The 21,130-nt window shown below is 41.7% G+C and overlaps 1 protein-coding gene across 3 annotated transcripts in view; it reads left to right on the forward strand.

The window, feature by feature from the left end:
* LOC118363658 (neural cell adhesion molecule 2-like) overlaps positions 1-21,130 on the forward strand; it is a 393,776-nt gene that overhangs the window by 289,534 nt on the left and 83,112 nt on the right. For all 3 annotated transcript variants that reach the window (XM_035744742.2, XM_035744741.2, XM_035744743.2), the window contains exons 3-5: positions 683-889; positions 4,962-5,117; positions 9,070-9,207. In XM_035744742.2, the coding sequence (XP_035600635.1) occupies positions 683-889; positions 4,962-5,117; positions 9,070-9,207 (501 nt within the window). The remainder of the gene's footprint in view (positions 1-682; positions 890-4,961; positions 5,118-9,069; positions 9,208-21,130) is intronic.

The following is a 21,130-nucleotide window of genomic DNA, read 5'->3' on the forward strand; positions in this document are numbered from 1 at the left end:
TTTCCCTTCTTACCAAGAGCTATGTTTGAATGGCAGATCTTCCCACTCACGGTGAAAGTGGTAGATATTCGTTTTCTTGCTGCTTGGTCCAGCACTCCTATTAAATACGTAACCGCAACTTCATAGAAGAAAAAAAATGTCTGGAACATCAAATAATATTCTGTTGCAGGTCTCGCAAGCGTGGAATTGGAAACGTGCTAACTGCAGACGGTTGCTATGGTAGCTACAGTTTGGAAAACAAATGTAGCAACTATAGTTATTTTTAAGCAGACTCGATGGTAACGCTGTGAATTGCCAAACATATATTTTTAGTGCATACATTTTGAAAACTTTTTTTGCGGTCTCCTAGAAAGAAGTTTGCAATCGACCAGTCGACTACAATCGACGTCCTGAGCACCAATGCTCTCGAAAGTATGAAAATCATTCAACTGCATTTTTCTCCTACTCGTCTCCAAAGTGGGATGACAAGTTTATCAAATTTCAAAGAGGCATAACTTTCCCATGTTGAACAAGGGCTGATTAATTTACCATTTATTTCAGGTGTGCTTATGAATATATAAGTGGAACTAATGGTGGGGTACTCAAGGGGAGGTTTGGGAAATACTGCTCTAAAGTCTAAGGCTTGGCTTGGTTCTTTTTAGAGTTTCTTAATGTTACCTATAAGTTTTCTCTGTCCCACCAGTGATCGGAGAGCCGGTCAACCTGGAGTGGTTTAACCCCCAGGGGGAGCGCATCGTGTCGTCCCAGCGTGTGGCCCTGCACACCGGGGAGGACAGCTCCAGGCTGACCATATATAATGCTGAGGTGGAGGACGCGGGCATCTACCGCTGCCAGGCCACCGACGCCCAGGGACAGACACAGGAGGCCACCATGGTGCTGGAGATGTACCGTGAGTGTCACTTACATGCATATGTAACAGAGGAGAACACACACACCACACTCTCTCCATTACCTCTGTATCCATTCCAGCCTCTGTAGGGGTCCTTTAGACATACACAGACATGAGTTGAATACATCGCTGTCTCCCATGTTAGATCATAAAGATACACCATATTTACATTCCATTGCACCTCCGTAATAACTTGCCCATTAAAGAGTGTAGTGAATGTTCGCTGGGTCTGGTGGTGTGTGTGATGGATAGTATTGAATGTGTGCAGGCGAAGGAGGCAGGCTCTAATCGTATGGGAGAGGGAATCTTCTGTGGCCGTTAATGGGACGTGACACACGGAGGAGTTTTGCGGCTGGTAGCCATCTGGCAGACGCTTGATTTGAATTACCGGTGTGGTGTGTGTACTGTGTGTGTACAGTTGAAGTCGAAAGCTTTCATACACTTATGTTGGAGTCATTAAAAATAATTGTACAATCACTCCACAAATGTCTTGTTAACAAACTATAGTCGGTTAGTCGGTCGGTTAGGACATCTACCTTCTGCATGACAAGTAATTTTTCCAACAATTGTTGACAGACAGATTATTTAACTTATAATTCACTGTATCACAATTCCAGTGGGTCAGAGTTTACATACACTGTGCCTTTAAACAGCTTGGAAAATTCCAGAAAGTGATGTCATGGCTTTAGAAGCTTCTGATAGGCTAATTGACATCATTTGAGTCAATTGGAGGTGTACCTGTGGATGTATTTCAAGGCCAACCTTCAAACTCAGTGCCTCTTTGCTTGACATCATGGGAAATTAAAATATATCAGCCAAGACCTCAGAAAAACAATTGTGGACCTCCACAAGTCTGGTTCATCCTTGGGAGCAATTTCCAAACACCTGAAGGTACCACATTCATCTTACAAACAATAGTATGCAAGTATAAACAAAATGGGACCGCGCAGCCATCATACCGCTCGGAAGGAGAGGTTTTCTGTCTCCTAGAGATGAACGAACTTTGGTTCAAAAAGGGCAAATCAAACTCAGAACAACAGCAAAGGACCTTGTGAAGATACTGGAGGAAACATGTACAAAAGTAACTATAGCCACAGTAAAGCGAGTCCTATATCGACATAACCTGAAAGGCCGCTCAACAAGGAAGAAGGCACCGCTCCAAAACCTGCATTAAAAAGGCCAGACTACAGTTTGCAACTGTACATGGGGACAAAGATCAAACTTTTTGGAGAAATGTCCTCTGGTCTGATGAAACATAAATAGAACTGTTTGGCAATAATAAATATTGTTATGTTTGGAGGAAAAAGGGGGAGGCTGCAAGCCAAAGAACCCCATCCCAACCGTGAAGCACGGGGGTGGCAGTATCATGTTGTGAGGGTGCTTTGCTGCAGGAGGGACTGGTGCACTTCACAAAATTGATAGCATCATGAGATACAATAATCTCAATAATCTAATTGTGTGGATATATTGAAGCAACATCTCAAGACATCAGTCAGGAAGTTAAAGTTTGGTCGCAAATTGGTCTTCCAAATGGACAATGACCCCAAGCATACTTCTAAAGTTGTGGCAAAATGGCTAAAGGACAACAAAGTCAAGGTATTGGAGTGGCCATCACGAAGCGCTGACCTATAGCGCTGTCCTTTGCAACTGCAAAGGCGTGTGAGCAAGGAGGCCTACGCCAGCTCTGTCAGGAGGAATGGGCCAAAATTCACCCTTTATTGTGGGAAGCTCGTGGAAGGCTACCCCTAAACGTTTGACCCAAGTTAAACAATTTAAAGGCAATGCTACCAAATACTAATTGAGTGTACATACCTTTTGACCCACTAGGAATGTGATGAAAGAAATAAAAGCTGAAATAAATCATTCTCTCTACTATTCTTCAGAAATTTCACATTCTTAATATAAAGTGGTGATCCTAACTGACCTAAGCCAGGGAATTCTTACTAGGATTAAATGTCAGGAATTGTGAAAAACTGAGTTTAAATGTATTTGGCTAAGGTGTATGTAAACTTCCGACTTCAACTGTATGTACATATGCACACGCTCTTATGCACGCACACACACGTACGCACACCCCCCTCTGGAAGGTGCTTACCTTTCTCTCCCTCTCCTCTACCTCCTCTCTCACACACCTCGTTACAGCGGTACCACAGCTTGGCAGCTGTATCTATGACAACATCAGTCAGCCACCGTTCAGCACTGTGTGTTCAGTATGTATGAGCAGTAACAGGAAGATAGTCACCTAAAGGGCTTGAGCAGGCCAGTAGTAGCCAGCACCCATCTGAGGCTACACCGAACGTGATTTCTTGTGATAAACATAAACACCACATGTTACGAAAATTGGACAGCCACTTGAAATGTGCTGCACATTACCATTTGTGGGTGTTGACATTTCCAGAAGTCGTCAACACACACCCACACACACGTGCACATGTCTTGACATTATCATATGTGTTCATGCATCACATCTCACAACCTGACAAAAGCTATCCATATTCAAACTCATATTATAACTTTTTTTATAGCTCACGGACGAAAGACTATAATTTTCCGCACTGCTGAGTAGTTGACAAGTATAGTTTCCAGTGTCTATCTTTGAGCAACAGCCAACGGAGAACCATTTCAGACAGGAGACGTTGGAGGCAGTCGATGCCCCACCTGAGGGAGCTCCAAGAAAATTGTCATGTCACCCCACTTTGACAGCTGCCCTTGCAGCTATGTGGGCAAAATGACGGAGGAGAAATTCTCACTGTGTTACCAATTTGACGGTGTCAAGTGAGCAGTAGACTGTTACACGAGAGAATTTGTTTTTCTTACTGGTTTTCTTGTCGAGCAGGGTAACGACAAAGGAGACAGGAAATGGAAAATAAGTAGCGGGAGAACAAGGGAAAACAACATGTTTGAATCCCAGGGAGAGAACTGGGGGAAGGAGAGGGAGAGGGAATGAGGGGAAGAGAGAAAATGGGAGTGAGGGAATTAAATAGAGCGCGAAAGAGAGAGAAAAATGGAGAGAGAGGGGTGGGGGAATTTGAGATTTAGTGAGAGAAGGAGAGGGAGAGAATGAGAGAGAGGGGGTAAGGGAATTAAAGGGAATGGCATAGCACAAGAGAGGGGGTGAGGGAATGAGACACAGAGAGAGAGGAGAGAAACCAAGCAACGAGAAAATGAAAAACAAAATGTTTACAATAACAGCTCTAAAACGTGCCGTGGGTTGAAACCGGGCAGATGAGGAGGGTTGAATCTCACATTCAGAGTCAGGAGGACGCAAGGCACTTTAAAGAGCAGCGAAGAGAAAAAAGTATGTTTTGGAGAGCCGCCTGACATAAATCACTTTGGAAAATGCTAATGTGCTAGGTTGCGGAGTGATCTAGTAGATGGGACTGAAATAAATAAGGCCATGCATGTGATTTATGCACACTTTCATTTTGCCACACACAGTGGATAACCCTGTGCCAAACTCCACGTGCCAAATACACACGCATGCATGCACACTCTTTTTTTCTCTCCATACAACATACACACACGCCGTGTGATAAGTTGACCACACGAGCCAGCACTACGGGTTCTGAGAGGGTGGTGGAGTGTTTTTTAAGAGAAGAGAAATGCAGGTCCCAAGTCAGCTTTCCCCTGGTGTAACCTATCAAACTTCTGCCAGGGCTTGTCAGACAGGTGCCACAGCTTTAGACCGACACAAGTTGAATCAATCATTTGATTACAAACAGAACTTTCAGGGTGGGAGGATTCATTCAATATGGTGTGGGAAAGTTAATGGGACTATTTTAGAGCACAGAGAATCCGAGTTGTCTCAGTGCTGTAGAATTATAAACAATATGTAAAACAGTTTGTTCTATAGAATGGAGTTTACGCTCTACTCCACTGCAGGGTTTCCCTCAATCAATACACGTTACTTGGGCTCTGTTCCAAAGTCCACACTCGCATACTACTTAGAATGAGGTGATGTATTGGCCATGCATTCTAAATGGTATACTTGCGTGAATATTGTAACATAAACTCTTGGAAAGACATCTCTAATGTGTCTTCAGTTCCTGTTACCTCATTTCCTATGTGACAGAGAAGCTGACGTTCCGCAACGCGAGGTCCCCCCAGGAGTTCCGTCACGACGAGGCGGCAGAGGTGGTGTGTGATGTCATCGCCTCCCCGGCACCCGCGGTCACTTGGTTCTACCAAAAGGGCTTCAGGAGCATGGAGATCACAGAGGAGCACTACAGTAAGTCTGCGTATGGTCAATTGATACATGCTGCCTCTGTTGATGTGTTGATAAACCTTATTTGCTTGTTAAAATGCCTAACTTTGTCACGTGCTTACTGTAGCTACCATAATAGCAACATAACTTGACTCATGAAAAGTAATCTATTGAGCAGTACAAGTCATATAGAAATCAAGAGATATTTTCATGTGAAAATGTCATTGGATTTTTTTTTATGGGCCCACTCCTTGATGTTATTTTACATTCTGCTTTTAATGAAGCAGCTGATAATTACATTATCATTGATATCAGAAGACAATTAACAGGTTTGCTAGCGAATATTTTTTTTTTTACATCTAATCAATTCAGTTTACATGTCAGCTTGCTTCACACACCATTTTGAGACATATCAGTTTAATTACTGTAGAACATGGGTGTGTCCCAAATTGCACCCTATTCCCTATGTAGCCCTATGGGCCCTGTTCATATGCAGTGCACTGTATAGTGACAAGGGTGTCATTTGGGATGTAACCTATTTAAACAAACCACTGTTATGAAAAATGTATTCCCCAGATTCTGTCAGGGGTTTGACGCTATAAATAGTAAGTTCCAGCAATAAAAGCCAAAGCATGTGATTTCATTAAACATATTGTTGGACAATAAAGCATGTTAACAAGCCTGCCTAGAAAATTTAGAGTAGAGGATGCAAATGTCTTTTGGTGGTCCGATGCTCGCTTCCATGCTTTCTTCCTTCTTCCTCTTACAGTGGGGAAAAACGTATTTAGTCACCAATTGTGCAAGTTCTCCCACTTAAAAAGATGAGAGAGGCCTGTAATTTTCAACATAGGTACACTTCAACTATGACAGACAAAATGAGAAGAAAAAAAATCCAGAAAATCACATTGTAGAATTTTTTATTAATTTATTAGCAAATTATGGTGGAAAATAAGTAATTTGGTCAATAACAAAAGTTTATCTCAATACTTTGTTATATACCCTTTGTTGGCAATGACAGAGGTCAAACGTTTTCTGTAAGTCTTCACAAGGTTTTCACACAGTTGCTGGTATTTTGGCCCATTCCTCCATGCAGATCTCCTCTAGAGCAGTGATGTTTTGGGGCTGTTGCTGGGCAACACGGACTTTCAACTCCCTCCAAAGATTTTCTATGGGGTTGAGATCTGGAGACTGGCTAGGCCACTCCAGGACCTTGAAATGCTTCTTACGAAGCCACTCCTTCGTTGCCCAGGCGGTGTGTTTGGGATCATTGTCATGCTGAAAGACCCAGCCACGTTTCATCTTCAATGGGGCGGCAGTGTAGCCTAGTGGTTAGAGCGTTGGACTAGTAACCGGAAGGTTGTGAGTTCAAACCCCGAGCTGACAAGGTACAAATCTGTCGTTCTGCCCCTGAACAGGCAGTTAACCCACTGTTCCCAGGCCATCATTGAAGATAAGAATATGTTCTTAACTGACTTGCCTGGTTAAATAAAGGTAAACATTTTTTTTTTAATTAAAAAATGTCCTTGCTGATGGAAGGAGGTTTTCACTCAAAATCTCACGATACATGCCCCCATTCATTCTTTCCTTTACACGGATCAGTCGTCCTGGTCCCTTTGCAGAAAAACAGCCCCAAAGCATGATGTTCCACCCCCATGCTTCACAGTAGGTATGGTGTTCTTTGGATGCATTCTTTGTCCTCCAAACATGACGAGTTGAGTTTTGACCAAAAAGTTATATTTTGGTTTCATCTGACCATATGACATTTTCCCAATCTTCTTCTGGATCATCCAAATGCTCTCTAGCAAACTTCAGACGGGCCTGGACATGTACTGGCTTAAGCAGGGGGACACGTCTGGCACTGCAGGATTTGAGTCCCTGGCGGCGTAGTGTCTTACTTTGGTCCCAGCTCTCTGTAGGTCATTCACTAGGTCCCCCGTGTGGTTCTGGGATTTTTGCTCCCCACGGGGAATTTTGACCCCACGGGGTGAGATCTTGCGTGGAGCCCCAGATCGAGGGAGATTATCAGTGGTCTTGTATGTCTTCCATTCCTAATAATTGCTCCCACAGTTGATTTCTTCAAACCAAGCTGCTTACCTATTGCAGATTAAGTCTTCCCAGCCTGGTGCAGGTCTACAATTTTGTTTCTGGTGTCCTTTGACAGCTCTTTGGTCTTGCCCATAGTGGAGTTTGGAGTGTGACTGTTTGAGGTTGTGAACAGGTGTTTTTTGTACTGATAACAAGTTCAAACAGGTGCCATTAATACAGGTAACGAGTGGAGGACAGAGGAGCCTCTTAAAGAAGAAGTTACAGGTCTGTGAGAGCCAGAAATCTTGTTTGTAGGTGACCAAATACTTATTTTCCACCATTATCTGCAAATAAATTCATTAAAAATCCTACAATGTGATTTTCTGGATTTTGTTTCTCAATTTGTCTGTCATAGTTGAAGTGTACCTATGATGAAAATTACAGGCCTCTCTCATATTTTTAAGTGGGAGAACTTGCACAATTGGTGGCTGACTACTTTTTTGCCCCACTGTATATCTTCCTTCCTTCATGTCTACTGAATAGTGAAAGAACAGAATATTATTCCTCCATTATGTCTTTCTACTTTTTATATAGTATTTTTTTTGTTTCCATGTTGTTGAGATCTGTGGGAAGAAGATCTTTCTACTTCCTTCTCTCATGGCCACTGAAAAGTCACAGTACAGGATATTATTCCACCTTAATTATCTTTTCTTTCTTTATTTTGTATTATCTCTTCACTTATTTTTTGTGTGGTTATGTTGTTGAGATACAGTATGTGGGGATATGAAGGGGATATTCCGTCTGTCTTGAACACTGATACTGTAAGTGACAGCACAGGAAATAATTCCACCATATTTATCGACTTTTATTTTTCTTCATTAAATGAGTTATTTCAGATCATTGCTCCTAAAAGGAATGGAAACAAAGGTGTCGTATACTATTGGAACCACATCCTGTAACAAAGGAGGAAAGGATAAGGAAAGAACAGTGTCTTAGATTGAAACACATCCTATGGCTTAGAAGGAAAGGAGAAGAGAAAGTATCTTCGATTATTGGAACACATCTTGGGGCTGAGAAAGAAAGGAGAAGGAATAAAATGTATCTTCGACTATTGGGAACACATTCATGGCTCTTGCATGATGGACAGAAGTTAATTTGCAGGTTCAGACTTGTTTACCAATATTCTTTCACCCCATCATTACTTTTCCTCCTACACCTTCCCTCTCATTCACCCATCACATAGACAGTCTTCCTGATTAGGTAAATGATTTGTTTGAATCCTTTGAAAGTAGTCAGGTTTTTTAATTGAAATTCAAAGGCCCTTCCCTTCGACGCACTATCTCCCCTTACTGTGCAGTAATGATTAAAGGTAGAGATAGGGGGCTTTTTAAAAAATCCACGCTAATTACAGGACAAGGTTTTAAATATCTTTGCTCTCGACAGAGAAAGATAGGGTTATCACTTATCTGCCAGTGACAACAATTAAGAAGGATGGGAAACTTTTTGTAAACTGCAGACCTAACTGCTAAAGCATTTATCTCACTTCGCTAAGCTAACTTTATTTTAAAAAAGCTAAAAGTGATAAAGGTTTCTGAAAATATTATTTGATAGCAAGTGTGTGATTGGAGTCATGGTACTTCCTTTCACTATTTTTCCTTTCTATCGTTTTCCTTGTATCTTTCTTTCCTTATTACACGGCTCTTTCTAACTCTCTCCACCCCTCTTTCTTTCTTTCTTTCTTTCTTTCTTTCTTTCTTTCTTTCTTTCTTTCTTTCTTTCTTTCTTTCTTTCTTTCTTTCTTTCTTTCTTTCTTTCTTTCTTTCTTTCTTTCTTTCTTTCTCTCTTTTCTTATGCTCTATCCCTCTCTCTATTCTTGCCCCCTTTTCTCTGTCTATCCCTCTCTATCACTCCCTTCGTCACTCTGTATCGCTCTCTCTATACCCCCCTGAAGGCAGGTTCCAGGTGCTGCCCAACAACAACCTGCAGATCCACAAGGTGACCAAGGCAGACGAGGGCGTGTACCGCTGCGAGGCGCGAGTGGAGGCCCGCGGCGAGATCGACTTTGTCGACATCGAGGTGGTGGTGAATGGTGAGAAGCTATAGAGTCCACTATAGCTAATACCTATCCATTCATATGCAGTCGTGAACGAAGAGTTAGCCATCTAGCTAGCATATCATATCATATCTCCCCTTGAATATCATAACCAAAACGTTCAGTTATATATGTAACCTTGGTTCTCTGAAGGAACAAAGCTCAACAAATCAGAATCATTAAAACCCTACCCAGACATATTTTTCCTCTCACTGTAGCAGCTGGGCCTGATCTCAGAGCAGACTTATGAAGACTAGTGTAGCATACAATATGGCTACCTGCTCTCGTTTTATACATATCAAAAGCCTATCCAACCATATACAATGGTCCCTTCTACAATAGCAGCCATACAGCAGTGATGTTAAGGATGAGAAGCCCCTTACGGAGCCACAGTGTAAAGGCTCTCTTAGGCCAGGCACTGGGGTGTATCGATCAGTGGCATACAGAATTGTTGCTCCTCTCAGGGTGAGAATAGAGTCACCTAGTGAGACAGAATCCTTCTCCCCTCCTACACTCCAGTCACAGCACTGACAAAGGTGCAGGGTTTCCAGGTCCCAAACAATCGCACCCCAGGACCACAGGCAAAATGAAACGCTTATCGGTCCAGAGACACTTGGTCTCATACAAAGAAGGAACTTCTGTCTCTGGTGGTAGAGATTGTCAATCGTGGTGGAACATTTATTTTTCTCTGATATGATTCAATGCAGGTTCTCTTTTGAGTTATTGATACGAAAAGAATCATACCTGGTGTGTAAGAATCAAGTCATGATTCAGAATGAATCTGGTTAATTGTGTAGGTCACAGGAGGTTGAGGGAACCTCAATTGGGGAGAATGGGCTCGTGGTTAATGGCTTGAGCAGAATTAGTGCAATGGTGTCAAATACGTCCAACATTCCCATTCCCTTTGCTCTGTTCCGGACATTATTATGAGCCATTTTCCCCTCAGCAGCATCCTGTGATGTAGGTGGAAGTGTGATGGACAGGGGTTTGAACCTGTCCATCAGGTCTCAAGCAAGGTTACTCATCACGCAAGTGTAGTTTTGAACCACCACCGCTACAAAGGCAGTGACTCCAGCAGTTAGAACTGTAGAGTCACTAAATTGTGCTGTGTTGAACATATGAACTGAGCATTCACCTCAGATCGGCATCATTTGAGAGAAAGAACAGACTCACCGATCTAGACAGGCTCATTAAAGAGCTACTTAATGATCAAAGGAGCAGCTGCCACCGCTCCTTTGATTTCTTCTATATTCGCACTGTTTCTGTGATTGAAGATTTCAATTAGTGCCAGCTCGGGGCTTTGTAGCCCAAAAAGTGAAAGGTTGTCATTTTAATTCTATAATTTGTCCTCAGGAAGGCCCCAGTGAATCCAGGAATGCAAGCCACCTGAGAGTGTTTCGGGAGTGATTGAAATGTGATCTCACGCGAGCTATAAGCACCGGTTATGCATGAGCGCCCACAATATTGTCTTGGCTCTCTTGCTCTTCCCACCTAATGTAATAAACACACTCGGTGAAAAAAAAAACACGGATTGTGTTCAATTTAGAGCACCACTTATAGTTGTGAGGAAGATCCAATAAGCTTGCTCAATGAGGCGAGTCCTATTATCCACCCGGCAACATGGCACCCGCCATCCGGATACGGAGATGGGACATTCCACCGCAGCCATCACTATAGAGTGTGTCCGACTGAGATAAGGAAAAACTCAGAAGTAACCCACTGGACACAAACTGGTTGAATCAACATTGTTCGAATGGACGTGGAAAATACATTGGATTTGAAAAGAGTCATCAATGATTTATTTGTATTTATATATTTTTGTAGGGGAGGTCAGCTTTGATATTGCAGTTACATTGTGGATTCTATTAGTGTAATTGTCTGCATAATTTCCAATCCCCCATATACCAGTCAAACATTTGGACACACCTACTCATTCAAGGGTTTTTCTTTATTTTTACTATTTTCTGCATTGTAGAATAATGTTGTAGACATCACAACTATGAGATACTACATGGAATCATGCAGTAGCCAAAAAAGTGTTATAAAATTCAAAATATATTTTATATTTGAGATTCTTCAAAGTAGCCATCCTTTGCCTTGATGACAACTTTGCACAAGCTTGGCATTCTCTCAACCAGCTTCACCTGGAATGTTTTCCAATAGTCTTGAAGGAGTTTCCACATATGCTAAGCACTTGTTGGCTGCTTTTCCTTCACTCTGTCGTCCAACTCATCCCAAACCATCTCAATTGGGTTGAGGTCGGGTGAGAATGATTCTTACACAGCCTGGATGTGTCTTGGGTCATTGTCCTGTTGAAAAATAAATGTTAGTCCCACTAAGCGCAAAAGCAGATGGGATGGCGTATCGCAGCAGAATGCTGTGGTAGCCATGCTGGTTAAGCGTGCCTTTAATTCTAAATAAATTCTATAATTCTAAATAAAAGCACCCCACACATCACACCACCCCCTCCATGCTTCACGGTGGGAACCACACATGCGGGGATCATCCGTTTACCTACTCTGCTTCTCACAAAGACATGGCGGTGAGTCCAAATTTCAAATTTGGACTCATCAGACCAAAGGACTGATTTCCACCGGACTAATGTCCATTTCTCTAATGTCTATTGTTTCTTTGCCAAAGCAAGTTTCTTCTTAATATTGAAGTCATTTAGAAGTGATTTCTCTGCAGAAATTTGACCATGAAGGCCTGGTTCATGCAGTCTCCTCTAAACAGTTGATGTTGAGATGTGTCAGTTGCTTGAACTCTGTGAAGCATTTGTTTGGACTGCAATTTTTGAGGCTGGTAACTCTAATGAACGTATCCTCTGCAGCATAGGTAACTCTGGGTATTCCTTTCCTGTGGCGGTCCTCATTAGAGCCAGTTTCATCATAGCACTTGATGGTTTTTGCGACTGCACTTGAAGAAACTTTCAAAGTTCTTGAAATGTTCCACATTGACTGACCTTCATGTCTTAAAGTAATGATGGACTGTTGTTTCTCTTTGCTCATTTGAGCTGTTCTTGCCAAAATATGGACTTGGTCTTTTACCAAAAAGGGCTATCTTCTATATACCACCCTACCTTGTCACAACACAACTGATTGATTCGAACACATTAAGAAGGAAAGATATTCAACAAATTAACTTTTAACAAGGCACACTTGTTAAATGAATTGCATTCCGGGTGACTACCTCACTTTTGAATGGTACTGTATATATTATATATATATTTTCCTTCTTTATTTTTTCCCCCTAACCCTGCCACCCATCCCCTAATTGGGAGTAAAAATTATTAAATATATTTTCCTTTTTTGTTATTTTCCCCTAACTTTAACTGAGCTGAGCTGTAGTCAATGAACATCTTTCTTACATAGGTATTCCTCTTGTCCAGATGGGATAGGGCAGTGTACAGTGTGATGGCGATTGCTTCGTCTGTGGACCTATTGTGGCGGTATGCAAATTGAAGTGGGTCTAGGGTGGAAGGTAAGGTGGAGGTGATCTGATGCTTGACTAGTCTCTCAAAGCACTTCATGATGACATAAGTGAGTGCTTCGCGATAGTCATTTAGTTAGTTATCTTTGCCTTCTTGGGTACAGGAACAATGGTGGACATCTTGAAGCATGTGGGTACAGCAGACTGGGATAGAGAGAGATTGAATATGTCCTCATGCTCTTAGGACGCAACTAGGGATGCCGTCTGGACCGGCAGCCTTGCGAGGGTTAACACGTTTAAATGTCTTACACAGGTTGGCCACGGAGAAGGAGAGGGGTGGCCCGCAGTCCTTGGTAGCGGGCCACTTCGGTAGCACTGTGTTATCCTTAAAGCGGGAAAATAATGTGTTTAGTTTGTCTGGAAGCAAGACGTCAGTGTCTGTGACTTGCCGGTTTTATTTTTGTAGTCTGTAATTGCCCGTAGACCCTGCCACATGTGTCTCATGTCTGAGTCGTTGAATTGCGACTCCACTTTGTCCCTATACCGACATTTCGCTTGTTTGATTGCCTTGCGGAGGGAATAACTACACTGTTTATATTCTACCATATTACCAGTCATCTTTCCATGGTTAAATGCGGTGGTTTGCGCTTTCAGGTTTGTGTGAATGCCGCCATCTATCCACTGTTTCTGGTTAGGGTAGGTTTTAATAGTGTTAGGTTCTTATTTTTCAGAGTAAATAACTCAAGGACACTAGAGAAGCTTTATCCAAGTTTAATAATAATAATAATAATAAATAATAATCATCATTAAACATTTCAGACATCACAGTTTATATGCATCCTACTTAATACACTCCACTACTTTACAGTTTATGGCTCCACAGGAAAGAAGGAAACCAGATACAACTCCGATTACTCCCTTAAGGGGAACTGACCTCACTCCTCAACTAATGACCTCAACCCCTTCTTCACCTAATCCACAGATATCCATCTGTCTTCCCTATATCAACACATCGCTCTCCTCTCATCCATCAAACACTTTTTACAAACTCTTTCTATTCAAGGCTTTGTCTCTATCATTTATTTAATATCTTAATGTTCAAAGTTTAGCCGATTCCAACAATAGTCACAGTGGGTACAACATCTCCAATGCACTTCCTTATAAACTCACTTACCGAATCAGCGTATGTTATTCTCTTCAATGTTATTCTCTTAGGCTGCCCAGAACATTTCCCAGTCTGGGTGTTCACAACAATCTTGAGGTGTGGATTCCGATTGGTCAGACCAGCGTTGAATAGTTCTTTTCACGGGTACATCCTGTTTGAGGTTTTTTCTATAGCACAGTATGAACAAAATGGACAGTATATTTTACATGAGTTATCTTTTGTTTGTTTTTTGTCCCATCCTTCAGCTACCCTCAAATCATCCCATCTATCACTGAAGACCAAACCAGTTCTGATTTATAGCTGCCATATGTTTCTACTGTGCTGTGATGTTTCAAAGTTCTGAACCTTTCTATTTTCATAGTTTCTACAGATTATATATTAAAGATAAACACCTTTGCTAAGAGTATTATTATAATATTGAATGATTGGCTATGATTTTTCAAATCACCCAGCAGTGTTATTTGCTCCAAGGAAATGTTGCAATTTTTCAGCCGTTCCTGAATCTGAGACCAAAAACAAGCTACACATGGGCAGTACCAAAACAAGGGATCTAATGATTGTCTCTTTGCAGAAAAATCTGCAAAGCTGGGATGGTTGTATCCCCCATATAGATAACATTATATTGGTTGCAAGAATTTTGTATAATAATTTTTATAAAAGTTTTTAATCTGGCGTCATTTTGTATATCAGTTCATAAACCATGTGCCATGTGCCATGGAATCTCCTCCCAACTATTTTGCAAACAGTATAATGTAGCTGTAAATTAAATATTATCTTATTTATCACAAATGTTATTTTTTTGCCAATTGTGGTCTTTAATGTAGGGCTGACAGACATTTGCCTTACATCCTTCCCTTTCCACTTGCTTCATCCATTTTGTAACTACATGTGTGACATAACTCCACCAGTCCTATTTATGATATTTACAAAAATTACACTTTTGTTTGTATTGAGTTTAACATAATATTTGTTCTGTCTTTTCTGTTGCATTAAATTGAAATTGCAATCAGCTTTATATGGCTTGTTTTGAAAATAGCGATATTTTGGAGAAAAAGGTGATTCCTGAACATGAGGTGAGCAATTCTTACTAATCTACTAGAGAACCAGTTCGGATTTAAGTATAGTTTTTGTGTGATTGAAGACTTTAGTGAGAGGTCCAATGCTTTAATATTTAATCATTTTCTCCCTCCGAATTCATAATCATTATATAAATAGGCCCGTAAAACTTCGTCTGGCTTGTCATTCCAAATAAAGTGGAATATTTTTTGCTCATATAATTTCAAAAACAAGTCATTAGTGTAGGCAGATCCATAAGTATATAGGTAAACTGGGAAATTACCAATTCATTAATCAATTGGACCATTTTATTGGTAAACTACACGGTAATGTAAAAGTTGTATTTTTTAAAGATCCAATACGTAATAGCTTATCATAATTTGGTTTTAATTATCTATAAAAAAATATCTAGATCCTCGTAGATGAGGCTGTGCAGAGATCCATATTGGAGATTTAAAAGACAAGCCCCTTAATTATTGTTGGATCTCATTCCCAAACCAGAAACCTTGGATTGATGGCAGCATTCGCGTGAAACTGAAAGCGCGAACCACTGCTTTTAATCAGGGCAAGGTGACCTCCGCAAGGCAATCAAACAAGCTAAGCGTCAGTATAGAGACAAAGTAGAATCTCAATTCAACGGCTCAGACACAAGAGGTATGTGGCAGGGTCTACAGTCAATCACGGATTACAAAAAGAAAACCAGCCCCGTCACGGACCAGGATGTCTTGCTCCCAGGCAGACTAAATAACTGTTTTGCCCGCTTTGAGGACAATACAGTGCCACTGACACTGCCTGCAACGAAAACATGCGGTCTCCTTTACTGCAGCTGAGGTGAGTAAAACATTTAAACGTGTTAACCCTCGCAAGGCTGCAGGCCCAGACGGCATCCCCAGCCGCACCCTCGGAGCATGCGCAGACCAGCTGGCTGGTGTGTTTACGAACATATTCAATCAATCCCTATCCCAGTCTGCTGTTCCCACATGCTTCAAGAGGGCCACCATTGTTCCTGTTCCCAAGAAAGCTAAGGTAACTGAGCAAAACGACTACCGCCCCGTAGCACTCACTTCCGTCATCATGAAGTGCTTTGAGAGACTAGTCAAGGACCATATCACCTCCACCCTACCTGACACCCTAGACCCAATCCAATTTGCTTACCGCCCAAATAGGTCCACAGACGATGCAATCTCAACAACACTGCACACTGCCCTAACCCATCTGGACAAGAGGAATACCTATGTGAGAATGCTGTTCATCGACTACAGCTCGGCATTTAACACCATAGTACCCTCCAAGCTCGTCATCAAGCTCGAGACCCTGGGTCTCGACCCCGCCCTGTGCAACTGGGTACTGGACTTCCTGACGGGCCGCCCCCAGGTGGTGAGGGTAGGCAACAACATCTCCACCCTGCTGATCCTCAACACTGGGGCCCCACAAGGGTGCGTTCTGAGCCCCCTCCTGTACTCCCTGTTCACCCACGACTGCGTGGCCACGCACGGCTCCAACTCAATCATCAAGTTTGCGGACCACACAACAGTGGTAGGCTTGATTACCAACAACGACGAGACGGCCTACAGGGAGGAGGTGAGGGCCCTCGGAGTGTGGTGTCAGGAAAATAACCTCACACTCAACGTCAACAAAACTAAGGAGATGATTGTGGACTTCAGGAAACAGCAGAGGGAACACCTCCCTATCCACATCGATGGAACAGTGGTGGAGAGGGTAGCAAGTTTTAAGTTCCTCGGCATACACATCACAGACAAACTGAATTGGTCCACCCACACAGACAGCATCGTGAAGAAGAGGAGGAGGAGGCTGAAGAAATTTGGCTTGTCACCAAAAGCACTCACAAACTTTTACAGATGCACAATCGAGAGCATCCTGGTGGGCTGTATCACCGCCTGGTACGGCAACTGCTCCGCCCAAGTCTCTCCAGAGGGTAGTGAGGTCTGCACAACGCATCACCGGGGGCAAACTACCTGCCCTCCAGGACACCTACACCACCCGATGTTACAGGAAAGCCATAAAGATCATCAAGGACAACAACCACCCGAGCCACTGCCTGTTCACCCCGCTATCATCCAGAAGGTGAGGTCAGTACAGGTGCATCAAAGCTGGGACAGAGAGACTGAAAAACAGCTTCTATCTCAAGGCCATCAGACTGTTAAACAGCCACCACAAACATTGAGTGGCTGCTGCCAACACACTGACTCAACTCCAGCCACTTTAATAATGGGAATTGATGGGAAATGATGTAAAATATATCACTAGCCACTTTAAACAATGCTACCTAATATAATGTAGACATACCCTACATTATTCATCTCATATGTATACGTATATATTGTAGTCTATATCATCTCCTGCATCTTTATGTAATACATTTATCACTAGCCACTTTAACTATGCCACTTTGTTTACATACTCATCTCATATTTATATACTGTACTCGATACCATCTACTGTATCTTGCCTATGCCGCTCTGTACCATCACTCATTCATATATCTTTATGTACATATTCTTTATCCCCTTACACTTGTGTGTATAAGACAGTAGTTTTGGAATTGTTAGTTAGATTACTTGTTGGTTATTACTGCATTGTCGGAACTAGAAGCACAAGTATTTCGCTACCCTCGCATTAACATCTGCTAACCATGTGTATGTGACAAATACAATTTGATTTGATTTGATTGTAATAGCTAACCTTTCGATGGCCATAATAAATAGATATGCTGATAGTGGACAGACAATCTTGTTTTTCTCCTCTTGACAATGTAATACTTTCTAAGAAGTAGCCATTATTTACTATTTTACTCCTAGGTTAACTATATATAACTTTATCACATTGTGTAAGAGATTCTCCGATATTAAAACAGTCCAGGCATTTATATATAAATTCCAGTCAAACTTGATCAAAGGCAGCTATAAATACCAGGCTTGGTCTTTCATAGTGTTCTATTGTTTCCAGTACTTATATTATCACCAATGTATCGTCCATGTAAAAAACCGTCTGATTAGGATGAATAATATCCGACAAAACCTTTTTTTAATTCTATGCGCTATGCATTTTGCTAAGAATTTGGCAACACAACATAAGTGTAAGGGGTCTCCAGTTGTTTAGGCGGACTGGATATTTATATACAGTGGGGCAAAAAAGTATTTAGTCAGCCACCAATTGTGCAAGTTCTCCCACTTAAAAAGATGAGAGATGCCTGTAATTTTCATCATAGGCACACTTCAACTATGACAGACAAAATTAGAACAAAATCCAGAAAATCACATTGTAGGATTTTTAATTAATTTATTTGCAAATTATGGTGGAAAATAAGTATTTGTCACCTACAAACAAGCAAGATTTCTGTCTCTCACAGACCTGTAACTTCTTCTTTAAGAGGCTCCTCTGTCCTCCACCTGGATTAACTTCTTGCGTCGAGCCATCCCGGATCAGGGATCGTGACTACAGCCTCAAGCCCATTACCATAATGCAACGTTAACTATTCATGAAAATCGCAAATGAAATGAACTCAATATGCTAGCTCTCAAGCTTAGCCTTTTGTTAACAACACTGTCATCTCAGATTTAAACAAATATGCTTCTCAACCATAGCAAAACAAGCATTTGTGTAACAGTATTGATAGCTATTGATAGCTAGCGTAGCATTTAGCATTAGCATTCAGCAGGCAACATTTTCACAAAAACCAGAAAAGCATTCAAATAAAATCATTTACCTTTGAAGAATTTCAGATGTTTTCAATGAGGAGACTCTCAGATAGCAAATGTTCAGTTTTTCCTGAAAGATTATTTGTTTAGGACAAATCGCTCCGTTTTCTGCATCACTTTTAGCTACGAAAAAAACCTGTATCCAGGATTGTGTAAATCTATCCGCAAGCTCATGAGCATAACGCAACGTTAACTATTCATGAAAATTGCAAATGAAATGAAATAAATCTATTTGCTCTCAAGCTTAGCCTTTTGTTAACAACACTATCATCTCAGATTTTCAAAAATATGCTTCTCAACCATCGCAAAACAAGCATTTGTGTAACACTATTGATAGCCTAGCATAGGATTAAGCCTGGCATTCAGCATGCAACATTTTCACAAAAAACAGAAAAGCATTCAAATAAAATAATTTACCCTTGAAGAACTTCAGATGTTTTCAATGAGGAGACTCTCAGTTAGATAGCAAATGTTCAGTTTATACAAAAATATTATTTGTGTTGACAAATCGCTCCGTTTTCTTCATCACGTTTGGGTATGAAAAAAATGAAAATTAAGTAATTAAAACGTGAACTTTTTTTTCCAAATTAACTCCATTAATATCGACAGAAACATGGCAAACATGGTTTAGAATCAATCCTCAAGGTGTTTTTCACATATCTATCAACGATAAATCCTTTGTGGTAGTTGACATTCTCTTCTGAAGAAATGGAATGCGCATGGACCTAGAGCTTACGCAATAATTTCGACACAGGACACCGTGCGGACACCTGGTAAATGGTAAATTGACTCTTATGGTCAATCTTCCAATGATATGCCTACAAATACGTCACAATGCTGCAGACACCTTGGAGAAACTACAGAAAGGGCAGGCTCATTCCTGGTGCATTCACAGCCATATAAGGAGACATTGGAACACAGCGCCTTCAGAATCTGGGGCATTTCCTGTATGAAACTTCATCTTGGTTTCGCCTGTAGCATTAGTTCTGGGGCACTCACAAATAATATCTTTGCAGTTTTGGAAACGCCTGAGTTTTTTCTTTCCAACGCTGTCAATTACATGCATAGTTGAGCATCTTTTCGTGACAAAATATCTTGTTTAAAACGGGAACGTTTTTTATCCAAAAATTAAAAGAGCGCCCCCTATCTCGAAGAAGTCAATGGCACCTGTTTGAACTTGTTATCAGTATAAAAGACACCTGTCCACAACCTCAAACAGTCACACTCCAAATTCCACTATGGCCAAGACCAAAGAGCTGTCAAAGGACACCAGAAACAAAATTGTAGACCTGCACCAGGCTGGGAAGACTGAATCTGCAATAGGTAAGCAGCTCGAAATCAACTGTGGGAGCAATTATTAGGAAATGGAAGACACAAGACCACTGATAATCTCCCTCGATCTGGGGCTCCACGCAAGATCTCACCCCATGGGGTCAAAATGATCACAAGAACGGTGAGCAAAAATCCCAGAACCACACGGGGGGACCTAGTGAATGACCTGCAGAGAGCTGGGACCAAAGTAACAAAGCATACCATCAGTAACACACTACGCTGCCAGGGACTCAAATCCTGCAGTGCCAGACGTGTCCCCCTGCTTAAGCCAGTACATGTCCAGGCCCGTCTGAAGTTTGCTAGAGAGCATTTGGATGATCCAGAAGAAGATTGGGAGAATTTCATATGGTCAGATGAAACCAAAATATAACTTTTTGGTAAAAACTCAACTTGTCGTGTTTGGAGGACAAAGAATGCTGAGTTGCATCCAAAGAACACCATACCTACTGTGAAGCATGGGGGTGGGAACATCATGCTTTGGGGCTGTTTTTCTGCAAAGGGACCAGGACGACCTAGCCGTGTAAAGGAAAGAATGAATGGGCTATGTATATCGTGAGATTTTGAGTGAAAACCTCCTTCCATCAGCAAGGGCATTGAAGAAGAAATGTGGCTGGGTCTTTCAGCATGACAATGATCCCAAACACACCGCTCGGGCAATGAAGGAGTGGCTTTGTAAGAAGCATTTCAAGGTCCTGGAGTGGCCTAGCCAGTCTCCAGATCTCAACCCCATATAAAATCTTTGGAGGGAGTTGAAAGTCCGTGTTGCCCAGCAACAGCCCCAAAACATCACTGCTCTAGAGGAGATATGCATGGAGGAATGGGCCACAATACCAAAATCAAATAAAATGTATTTATATAGCCCTTTGTACATCAGCTGATATCTCTCAGTGCTGTACAGAAACCCAGCCTAAAACCACAAACAGCAAGCAATGCAGGTGTAGAAGCACGGTGGCTAGGAAAAACTCCCTAGAAAGGCCAAAACCTAGGAAGAAACCTAGAGAGGAACCAGGCTATGTGGTGTGGCCAGTCCCCTTCTGGCTGTGCCGGGTGGAGATTATAACAGAACATGGCCAAGATGTTCAAATGTTCATAAATGACCAGCATGGTCGAATAATAATAAGGCAGAACAGTTGAAACTGGAGCAGCAGCACGGCCAGGTGGACTGGGGACAGCAAGGAGTCATCATGTCAGGTAGTCCTGGGGCATGGTCCTAGGGCTC

The sequence above is a fragment of the Oncorhynchus keta genome, chromosome 30 (genome assembly GCF_023373465.1).
Source record: "Oncorhynchus keta strain PuntledgeMale-10-30-2019 chromosome 30, Oket_V2, whole genome shotgun sequence".
Lineage (NCBI taxonomy): Eukaryota > Metazoa > Chordata > Actinopteri > Salmoniformes > Salmonidae > Oncorhynchus > Oncorhynchus keta.